This window comes from Ovis aries, chromosome 20, assembly GCF_016772045.2.
Source record: "Ovis aries strain OAR_USU_Benz2616 breed Rambouillet chromosome 20, ARS-UI_Ramb_v3.0, whole genome shotgun sequence".
In the NCBI taxonomy this organism is placed as follows: domain Eukaryota; kingdom Metazoa; phylum Chordata; class Mammalia; order Artiodactyla; family Bovidae; genus Ovis; species Ovis aries.
The window spans coordinates 27,595,199-27,607,226 of NC_056073.1; the positions used below are offsets into that span (position 1 = coordinate 27,595,199).

A 12,028-nucleotide genomic window follows, 5' to 3' on the forward strand; every position below is an offset into this window, starting at 1 on the left:
TATAAAATCTTTAGTTCTTAAAAAAAAAAAGGCTACAAACAATAAATGCTAGAAAGGATGTGGAGAAAAGGGACCCCTCCTACACTGCTGGTGGGGATGTAAATTGGTATAACCACTATGGAGAACAGTATGGAGGTTCCTTAAAAAACTAAAAATAAAACTGCTATATGATCCAGCAGTCCCACTCCTGGCCATATTTCCACGGAAGCTCATGATTAGAAAAGATACACGCACCTCAGTGTTCATTGCAGCACTGTTTACAATAGCCAAGACCTGGAAGCAAACTAAGTGTCCATTGACAGGAATGGACAAAGATGATGTGGTGCATGTGTATCTAATGAAACATTACTCAGACATAAAAAAGAAGAAAATAATGCTATTTGCAGCCATATGGGTGGACCTAGAGATTATCATACTGAGTGAAATAAGTCAGAGATGATTTCAGTCATATGTGGGACCTAATTTTAAAAAATGCACTTTTTTACAAAATGAAAATCAACACAAATACTGAAAACAAGCTTCTGGTTACCAAATGGGAATTGCAGAGGTGGGAGGATAAATCAAGAGCTTGGGATTTTTGTGGCTCAGACAATAAAAGAATCTGCCTGCAATCAGGGAGACCTGGGTTCGATTTCTGGGTCAGGAAGATCCTCTGGGGAAGGGAATGGCTACCCACTCCAGTATTATTGCCTGAAGAATTCCATGGGCAGAGGCTACAGGCCATGGGGTCACAAAGAGTTGGATACAACTGAGCAACTAACACTTTCACTTTGAATCACTTTGCTGTTTTATGTCTGAGACTAATAAAATATTGTACATCAGCTATACTCCAGTAAAATTAAAAAGCTGGACTGAGACTCTTCTGGCACCTTTTCAATGTTTTGTTGATTTTATGATAAAATTTATTTCAAGAGTTTTAGAGCAGATACTTTGTTGTGTGAATCTAATTCATAGTGCTCTTTAAATTTTTTGTGATCATTGCTAATTATTTTGAGTCCTGAGCGCTGACAATGCTTTGAGTACTTTCAACTTTCACACAGCTTTAGAACCAGTATTTACATTGCTAACAATTATAAGCCACAGGTGAGTTTTGTCAAAATCACTTTTTAAGTATTAGAAAAGCCAGTTACTATTTACTTTGAACTGAATCTTACACATTATTAAAGACATTGCTACTTGTCATAGTTTTTGTACAGTATCATGTGTTTCAGACTGATGCATGTCACTGTTTCCTTGTTCCCTCTCAGATCCACGAGATGAATGTTTATAAAATTTAAAACCCGTGTTAAAAATGTATCGAGGAACTTCCTGGGGGCTTCCAATGCAGGGGGCCTGGGTTTGATGCCTGGTTGAAACTAAGATCCAGTGCAGCCAAATAAACAAAAATAATGAAAATAAATACAAAGTGTATCCAGACTTCCTCACTTCATTCCGTTTATTCCTCATATTTTAAGTTCTTGGCATTTATAGATACGAAAACGCTGCACAACTGTTATTACTGCAGGAATAGCAGTCCAGTAACAATAGTAACAAGGAGAAGCCAAACAAATATATTGTTTGGAAATTTTAGCAGTGTGAGGATTTAACAAAGTGATGATTTTTATAAATGTAGAATGAAGAATGTACAGCCCTAGCCACAGAGCTTGTGACTGAACTGGCAGGTGATACCACGAACGTGTCTCCTGCAATGACAGGAATTCCTCTACTGATAGACCCTGTGTTAGCCGAGACATTGCTAATGAGTATATGTTAGGATTGATAGCACTTCTTTTACTGTTTATCAGTGGCTGTTTTGTTTTCTTTAGCAATCAGTATAGCTTACTAGTGTGTGCTAACTGAATACCGGTATGGAACAGAATACTGTAGAGGGCTGTGAGCATTAGTTAATATGCTACTGTGACTTTTAAGCACTTCCCTGGTGGCCCATGGTAAAGAAGCCACCTGCCAGTACAGGAGATGTGGGTTCAATTCCTGGGTTGGGGAAGATGCCCTGGAGAAGGAAATGGCAACCCACTCCAGTCTTTTTGCCTGGGAACTCTTGTGGACAGAGGAGCCTGGCGGGCTATAGTCAGTGGGGTTGCAAAAGAGCTGGACACAACTAAACAACAGCATGGCTTTTGAGTATTGAGCTGGTTAGGTTTGGAAGTCAGGTGGGGCATATTTAGAAATTACAGTAATAAGAGGCCTCAAGAGTTAGGATACTTGCTTTTAATGCATGGCTCTTGTGGAGTGAGGGGAAGGTATGGTCTTTCTGTTTTTTCTGATTCTTTTTAGCTGAATGAACAAAAGTAGATAGACTGAGTTTGAATAAAAACGAGAAAGTTTCTTCGCTTTATTTCTAAAGTCAGATGAGGTGGCCTGGGTATTGGTGGTTCTGTAATAATTTGAAGCTTTGTTGTTTGTTGTTCAGTCACTCGGTTGTGTCCAACTCTTGACAGCCCCATGGACTGCAGCATGCTAGGCTTCTCTGTCCCTCAGCAATTCCTGGAGCTTGCTCAAACTCATGTCCATTGAGTCTGTGGTGCCATCCAACCATCTCATTCTCTGTTGTCCCCTTCTCCGGCCTTTAATCTTTCCCAGCATCAGGGTCTTTTCAGATGAGTCAGTTCTTTGCATCAGGTGGCCAGAGCATTGGCGCTTCAGCTTCAACATCAGTCCTTCCAATGAATATTCAGGACTGATTTCCTTTAGGATTGACTGGTTTGATCTTGTAGTCCAAGGGACCCTTAAGAGTCTTCTTCAACTTCACAGTTCAAAAACATCAATTCTTTGGCACTCAGATTTTTTATGGTACAACTAGCACATCCATACATGACTACTGGAAAAACCATAGCTTTGACTAGACAGACCTTTGTCAGCAAAGTAATGTCTCTGCTTTTTAATATGCTGTTTGGGTTGGTCATAGCTTTTCTTCTAAGGAGAAAGCGTCTTTTAATTTCATGGCTGCAGTCACCATCTGCCATGATTTTAGAGCCCAAGAAAATAAAGTCTGTCACTGTTTCCATTGTTTCCCCATCTGTTTGCCATGAAGTGATAGGACCAAATGCCATGATCTTCATTTTTTGAATGTTGAGTTTCAAGCCAGCTTTTTCACTCTCCTCTTTGCAGCTAGATGTTATTAAATCTTAGTGCAAGACTGGGATTCACTGTCATTCTTGCAAGTTATTTCACACTTAGAAAATAGCATGTTATGAGAGAGGAGGTTTTGTCACACTTATAGAATGTGGTTAGGGAGGGGAGGGTGGAGATCCAAACAGAAAAGTTAGTGTTTAGTTTTTCTTGTCCTGCCTTAAAATATAAAATTTAAGCAATGATCACAATATGATATATTCATACAATAGAATATTACTCTGTAATAAAAAGTCAAGTACTGATAAGTGTTACAACCTAGTTGAGTCTTAAATATACTGAGTAAAAGAAGCCAGACACAAAAGATGACAAATGATTTCATTTCTATGAAATATCCAGAATAGGCAGATCCATGGAAATAGGAAATAGTGGTTGCCAGAGGGTTGGGGGATTTTAGGTGGGGAAAGTCCCTTATCCCATGGATAAGGGATTTCTTTGGGAGCTGATGGAAATCTTCAAAAATTGTGGTGCTGGTTGAAACAACTCTGTAAATTTATTAAAATGTGTTGAATTATACATTTTAAATGGGTGAATTATATGGTATGTAAATTACATCTCAAGCAAGCTGTTAAAAAATTAAAAATTTACATTTAGGGAATCCCTTGGTGGTCCAGTGGTTAGACCAGTGCTGGATTTGGGTTTGATCCCTGGTCAGGGAACTAGGATCCTACAAGCTGCATAGGGTGCCCACCCCTAATTATTAATACATTTAGAATTTAAATTGAAATTAATGAAAGTTAAAATTTTTGAGTAAAGTAAGATGTGGGCAGTGTGGAGATAATTTGTGTTATCTAGATGAGCACAGTTCAGTAGAAGTAGAATGCATACATGTGCAATTTAAAATTTTCTAATAGCCATATTTATTCAGCTAAAAGGTGAAAATAATTTTAGTATTTTTAATTTAATCCAGTAAGTCAAATAAGTGTACTCAGTTCCTCAGTTGCTACATGTCTCATTTTCCTCACCCTGAAACAGAATAACAGTAACTACTTAATGGTTGTTCTGAGCATTGAGTGAGTTAAACATCTATTCCATGTTTATTCTGTGTCAGGTACTATACTGAATTTAAGTGGACTTCCCTGGTGGTCCAGTGGTTAAGATTTCACACTTCAAAAAACAAAACAGGGACTTCCCTGGCAGTCCAGTGGTTAAGACTCTGCCTTCCAGTGTAGAGGGCACAGGTTTGATCCCTGATTGGGGAACTAAGATCCCACATGGCACGCAGTGTGGCCAAAAATAAAAATACAAAAAGCATATTGAAAACAACGCCCCCCCCCCCCCCCCCCCCGCCGCCCCCAACAAATGGCTGTGCTTCCACTGCAGGGTCACAGACTCGATCCTTGGTCTGGGAACTAAGATGCTGAATGCTGCATGGCGTGGACAATAGAAAAATAAAGCTGGAGATTTTACCTACACTTAGCAGAAAAGGAAATACTAATTAAGGAAGAATGCATGATTTAGTTTGTGCCTTAACAGTGTAGGGGACCATGAAGACTGATGTATATATTGTTAGATACATGTGTGTGTACTTGAAGGGGTATATACATAGGACTGTAGCTATCAGTTCCCACTAGAATGCGTGTGTGTGTATGTGCACGCGCACGTGCGTGTGCTGGTGGTGTGGAAGAAAGTTGATAAAGCATGTCAGAACCATGGTCCTAGACATCTTGTGCTTAGACTGGGGTTTAACCAGAAAGCAGTGTTCAGGGGTGAAAGGACTCAGGAAGCAAAAAGGCTGAGAGAGGAAAATCAGATGTGATTATCATGCAAAGTGGGTCCCTTTAGGGTCACCACCTGTTCACCAGGACTCAACAGAAAACCACAGTACCATATGCTACAGGTTAAGAAATAGGTTTCAATTCAGCGTCAGCAAGTAAAAAGAGGGCACGAGTCCCATTCCTCCTCTTCTTTGCATAAACAAGCAAACTGGGCACCCTTCTGGGCAGGCAGGGTGGGAGCAGGGCATAGTGGAGGGATCCTGCCACATTACTGCTCTCATCGTAAGGCAAGCAGCGCCAAGAGCCACCTTACCAGGACTTCCCTGATGGTCCATTGGCTAAGACTCCAGGCTCCTGATGCAGAGGGTCCAGGTTCGATCCCTGGTGAGGGAACTAGATCTCACATGCTGTAACCAAGACTCAGTGCAGCCACATCCCCTTTTTTGAGGGGGAGGGGAAAGCCACCTTATCAGTGAGGAGACAAAAACTGCTTAGGCACCAAGCATTCTGGGTTAGTGTCGGCTGTTGACAGGATGTGGTGAACAGACTCCTGCAATGTCCTCTAACGGTCCTCCTCCACTGGTATTCACATCCTTGTGAAATCCCCTCCCCTTGAGTGTGGGCTGGATCTAGGGACTGACTTCTAACCAAAAGAATATGGTGAAGGAAAAAGACATCACTTCCTTGAGTAGATTATAAAAGTCTATGACTTTCATCTTGCTAAGAAACTCCTTTACTGTCTTTGATGAAGCAAACTGCCATGTTGGAGAGACCTATGTGGTAAAGAACTGAGAGGTCTCCCCTGTCCAACAGCCAGTGAGGGTCTGAGGCCCTCAGTACAACAACCCTCAAGGAACTGAATCCTGCTAAAAAAATGTAAGTTTGAAAATAGATCCCTTCCTAGTTGAGTCCAGATGAGCCCCACTCTTGCAAAATATTTATTGCAGTCTTGTAGACACTCTAAAGTAGATGACCCAGCTTATGCTGTGCTTGGGTTGCTGACCCACAGAAACTCTGAGATGCTTTGAGTTGTTTCAATCCTCTTGTTTTGGGGTAAGTTGTTACGTAGTGGGAGATAATATAGGAGAAGGAAATGGCAACCCACTCCAGTGTTCTTGCCTAAAGAATCCTGTGGACAGAGGAGCCTGGTGGGCTGCTGTCTGTAGGGTCGCACAGAGTCGGACACGCCTGAATCAACTTAGCAGCAGCAGCAGGAGATAATACATTGTAGGTGTTTGGAAATGTTAACTGCCCAATAACTGGAGACCTGGGGGCCCATGGCAAATTACAGTCTCCTCTGCCAAGTGTTAAAAACACCACTGATCCCCTTAGAAGGTGACTTCTTTTTAAAATAAATATTTCTTTGTATTTATTTATTTGTACTGCTTCTTCACTGCAGCATGTGGGATCTTGTTAATAGTTGCGGCATGTGGGATTTAGTTCCCTGACCAGGGATTGAACCCAGGCCCCCTGCATTGGGAATGTGGAGTCTTCGCCATTGAACCACCAGGGAAGTCCCAGAAGGTAACTTCTTGCAGCTCCACTCACTGGGAAAAGAAGGAACCGCAGGTTCTAATTAGCTCATTATTCAGGCTACCCACGAGTGCTCAGTGTTATTTTCAGACAGTTCTGCTTCTTGTAATACAAAGATAATATTAACTCACTTAGGACAGTGGGTTATAAACCCCCTTATGAAGGGAATTGTTCTCCTAGACTTTTGAAACCTAACGATGAAGAAAGAGTTGTTAAAGGCACCAAATAAAATATGAGAAGAAAGTTTCAAAGAAAATGTTAGTATCTTAACTTAGAATTTTGTGACTTCAAAGGGGAGGAAACAGGAAGCTGTAGGTAAGCTGTGGTAGGAGTGAAGGCTGATTTCTAACCAAATGTCAAGAGAGAAAAATGCAAAAGAAATGAAATTAGTAAGTTAGGAGACAAAGCAATCAAAAGCAACAAGTGTGTCTCTGTATCTCGGTTTAACACCTCGGTTGTTAAGGAAAAAATAATAATATAATTAGAAAAGTATGAACATGCCCTAGATGTTTGATGATGTTAATTATTATGGTGTTTAGAAATGATTTAAAATGATCAAATTTATGAAGTTATTTTTAGTGATATAGTAAAAATATTACAGATGATGTATTTATAATTTTGTTTAAAATATTCTGCACGTACTGGGGGGAACTAGGTGGGAGTCTAAATGTTGCAAGGCTGATTCCAACTATATGACATGGGAATGGCAAAACTACAGAGACAAGAAAATCTAGTGGCAGCTGGTGGGGTGGGTAGTGAGATAAACAGGCAGAACACAGAGGATTTTCAGGGCAATGAAAATACTTTGTATGCTGTAATAATAATGAACATATGTCACTATGTACGTGCATACTCAGTCGCTCAGTCATGTCTGACTCTTTACTACCCCATGGACTGTAACCTGCCAGGCTCCTCTGTCCATGGAGTTATCCAGGCAAGAACACTGGAGTGGGTTGCCATTTCCTACCCCAAGAGATCTTCCGGACCCAGTGATCCAACCCGTCTCCTGTGTTTGCTGCATTGGCAGGTGGATTCTTTACCGATGTGCCACAGGGAAGCCATATGTGGCCTTACACATTTGTTCAAAGCCTGGTTTGTACAGCATCGAGAGTGAATACTAAGGAAAACTGGGGACTTTGTAGCTGTGATGTGTCAATGTGGGTTCATCCTTGGTAAAAAATGTACCATTCTGGTGAGTGGTGTTGATAACTGGGAGAGATGATGTAAGTGTGGAAAATCTCCGTACCTTCCTCTCAATCTTGTTGAAAACCTAAAACTTTTCTAAGACAATGAAGTCTTTAAATATATATATATATATAAAGCAAAAACCAAAACCTGTTCAGTAGAAGGACTTAATAGCAGAATTGAGCTGGCAGAAGGAAGAATTTGAAGACAGTTGAATAGAGTTTATGCAATATGAAGAACTGGAAGAAATAAGGATAAAAAATGTACAGACAGAGTCTCAGATACTGTCGAACACCATCAGTGTACCAACATATGCATAATAGTCTCAGAAAAGGAGGAAAGGGAAAACGCAGAAAAAAAAAGGCTTAAAACTTCCCAAATTTGATGAGAAATATTAATCTGTACACCCAAGAGACATACCGTACTCCATGTAAGATAAACACAAGGAGATCCACACGAAGACACGTTAATGTCAAAAGATTACGAACAAAAGAGAAAAATTTGAAAGCAATAAGGGAAAACATTGCATATTAAACATATACATTCCTACGCCCAATAACAGCTAACTTCTCATCAGAAAAAACAGAGGCCAAAAAGCATTGATATATTCAAAGTGAAAAGCTAAAAACACAGAAACCACCAAATAACCTGATAACCAAGAATCTTATATCTAGCAAAACTGTGATTTGAAACTGAAGACAGAGACATTCGCAGATAAAGACCCTGAGAGAATTTATTGGTATTAATAGCAGATCTGTGGGGAGGGAGGTGGGAGGGGGGTTCAGGATGGGAGGGATACATGTATACCTGTGGCCAATTCATGTTGATGTATGGCAAAAAACATCACAAATCGGGGTAACGACACCATCAGGGGAAGCGGTTTAGGCACCGAACTTTCTTCCTACTTTGGAATACACGTCCTCTACCTCGAATACCCTTCTCAGCTTGTGTAATTATCCTCCAATTACATTAATTCAAAAAATAGAGCTCTCTTAACAAGAAATATTAAGGACAGCTTCTTTAGACTGAAAAGAAATGGCACCAGGTTATCCAGTCCACATGAAAAAAAGCACCAGGAAAGGTAATTATGAAAAATATTATAAATGTATTTTTATCTTATCTGACTTAAATTACATAAAACAATGAATTTATTGTATTGAGCTTATAACAGCTACAGATATCTATTCATGTGACTAATTGGACAAAGGATGGGGGAGGGAATGGAACTCTTGGAGTAAGGAAATGACAAAAATGGTCATTTGAATCCACAAGAAGGAAGAGGACTGGAAATGCTAAATACAAAGTTTAAAATGAAAGGCTCAAGTATGTTGTTTTCTTTTCTCAATTTTAAAAGAAAATTATATAAATCAGTATGACACTATATTGTCAGCTTTATAATATATACATAGATGTCATATATATGATAACACAAAGGAGAGGAGACATAAAGCTACATCAGAGCAAGTTTTCTGTGCTAACGGGAATTAAAGTAGTGTTTATCCAAAGTCTATCATGATATGTTAAGGTGGAGATTGTAATTTCTAAAGAAATCACTATAATTCAAAATTACACTGAGATTGAACAAAATAATTTATATGAGTCATAGCAAATACTTAATAAAAGACAGTAAGAGAAGGAATAGAGAAAAAGATGTGAAACATTGAAAGAATGAAAATGGTAAGCAGATCCACTCATAATAAATGTGAATGGATTAAACGTATGTAGTTTTCTATGCTACATAATAAGCAATTACAAACCTCAAATCAACACACATTTGTTATCTCAATTTCTGTGGGTCAGGACTTCAAGCATACCTTAACTAGATTCTCTGCAAGCCTTTTTTTTTTTTTTCAATTAAGATGTCAGTTGTGTTCTTATCTGCAGGATAAGAACACTCACTAAGGACATCAGTAGAATTCCCTTCCCTGTGGTTATATCCTAAGACTGAGGGACTTGACTGGTTGACTGGAGGCTGCCTCAGCTCCTATTGGCCGCCCCTCAGTTCCTTATCACATGGGACTCTCAACATGGCTACTTCCTCAAAGACAGCACAGCAGAATGTCTTAAGAAAGGCTACTAGCAAAACAGACTCTGGCCATGTGATCATAGGCATGACATCCTATCACCTGCCATATTCTCTAAAAGAAATTTTTTTTTTAAAATTAGGCTGCTTGTGGTCTTAACTGTGGCATGTGGGATCCAGCTCTCTGACCAGGAGTTGAACCCAGACCCCCTGCATTGGGAGCTCTGAGTCTTCGCCACTGGGCCATGAGGGAAGTCCCTGCTACGTTCTCTTGGTTTGAAACAATTCAAAGGTCTCAGAGACAGTCTCGAGGTGGGGGATAATGAAAGGTCATAAAGATTAGAAGAAGATCGCTGGGGGTCATCTTAGAGTCTGCCTGCCACAGAGGGAACTCCCTTAACCTGATACAAGTATTTATGAAAAGCCTGTAACTAATATCGTGTTGTTCACTCACTCAGCTGTGCCCAGCTCTGCGACCCCATGGACTGAAGCACCGCAGACTTCTAGCATTTTTATTTTTTGGCTGTGCTTTCACTGCTGGGTTTGATCCCTGGTTGGGGAACTAAGATCCTGCAAGCCTTCCTGCGCTGCCAAAAGAAAAGCCTGTTGGAGAAAGCCTACGTTTCTGTGAGCAGACTTGGTAGAAACCAGGGCTTTGAGAACTCTGCCAGTGAGAGTTGAGAAGAAAATGAGGAACATCTTATTGGAAAATAGAAAAAGAGGAAATCTTTCTTAAATATTGATAGTAGTGGAAAGCTCAGCTAAATTATCTCCTGCAGTTATGTGGGAAGCAGAATTTGTAAGAAATGAAACGTTATATAGCTAAGGAGATTTCTGAGCAAAGTATTGGTGCTGCTTGGTTTCATCTTCCTGTTTATGTTACAGCAACATGTAAGAGGAAAGAGATAAAGAGGAACCAGGGTTGGCTGATTTTGAAAATTCTCTCCAGATAACAAAAAGCCAAGAGGAGATGGAAAGGCGATGTCCTGTGTGTTTTCATCTTTCTCTCGGCTCCACGTCCTTGTCCCAGGCTCTACCATCGTGCCTCAACCCCACTGTGGGGGTTTGAACCTTCTCCCCTTAAACTGCCAAGCCATGGAAAAGGGCTTGCTGCTGCTAAGTCACTTCAGTTGTGTCTGACTCTGTGCAACCCCATGGACTGTAGCCCACCAGGCTCCTCGGCCCACGAGATTTTCCAGGCAAGAGTACTGGAGTGGGGTGCCATCCCCTACTCTGAGGCAACTCTGACTCAGTGGTGGACTCATTTCCTCCAGAGCAGGGAAGGAACCGCCCCTCCCAAATTCCTCATAGTAGTTTCTGGCTTACACAGTAATCCTGCTGGATTTATTTTAATTGGACATTTTATTTTCCCTCCAGTGTTTCAGATGAAATTAACCTATAACATATTCACTAACGGTGGAGGACATGATGATCTGATACATGTTTGTACTGGTAAAGGACTGCCAGTGTGGCTGACAGGACATTTTAAATGAGTGGCAGTTCACACCATTAATCACCCCAAGTGAGAACCTTATTTTTGTGTCTTTATTGTCTATTTTCTCCCTAAACATGTAATTGTTTTTTTCTTGCTCCCCGGTCCTCAGCAGGGAAAGCGCCTAGTCCAAACCACTGGACCGCCAGGGAATTCCTTAATGCTCCGTGGGTTTTTTTTGACATGGGTACCAGTTCAGCTTTAATTACTTGTTTACCACGTTTCCCCACTTAACATATATATGGCTACATTTTCCCAAGCTGCTAGTCACTCAACTTCTCCATAGTTTTCCAAATACAGATTAACCTTATTTGCATTTGGATGAGGAAGAAGCCAAGGCTCCGAAGCGGAGAGGCTCGCCTAGGATCTGAAGTCCAAGTGGGTGGGTGCCGTCTAGACCTGTCCTGGGCTACTGGCTGACCTGCTGTGGCAACGGCTATGCAGGAAGCCACATGCTGGGGCTTTCGTTTTCTCCGAATTCAACTTCAGTCGTCCTTCCCCAGATGGTCGTTTCCTGACGAGCTTATCGCTGAGTGGCTGGTGCTCTGCAGTAGTTTCAAGCCGTTTCGGTTCCTGTAAGGCTCCGCCCGCATGCAGTCCGGAGCTGGAGTGAAGACGGTGGTCTCTGAGCTGTGTGCCACAGCCGTGCCCCCGAAGTCTTGGGGCCAATCGGAACAGCTACGGCCATGCTGTGGGGCTCTGTCCTCTTGAATTTCTTCCTAGCTTACCTGCCAGAGACACAAACCCGTGAGTTGGGAGCGAGGGGTGGAGGGCTGGGAGAGTAGGAGAAGCCGAAACCGGCCGAGAGTGGAATTTTTCAGAACACTGGAAGCTCCGTGGTGACTTTCCAAAACCTTGGTGCAGGCCGTCACTGGCTAATTTGTGCGGGCTCTGTCAATGCGGGCAGCTAGTGTAAACAAGAGGAGAAGGAAATGGCACCCTACTCCA

At 41.3% G+C, this 12,028-nt stretch overlaps 1 protein-coding gene across 12 annotated transcripts in view; it reads left to right on the top strand.

The window, feature by feature from the left end:
• LOC101107908 (BOLA class I histocompatibility antigen, alpha chain BL3-7-like) overlaps positions 1 to 12,028 on the top strand; it is a 36,481-nt gene that overhangs the window by 11,042 nt on the left and 13,411 nt on the right. For 3 of the 12 annotated variants that reach the window (XM_004019276.6, XM_060403347.1, XM_060403348.1), the window contains one exon: positions 10,474 to 11,827. The exons of the other annotated variants lie outside the window; for them this stretch is intronic. In XM_004019276.6, coding sequence (XP_004019325.3) covers positions 11,767 to 11,827 — 61 coding nt within the window. In that variant the 5' untranslated portion in view covers positions 10,474 to 11,766. The remainder of the gene's footprint in view (positions 1 to 10,473; positions 11,828 to 12,028) is intronic. 12 annotated transcript variants of the gene reach the window in all.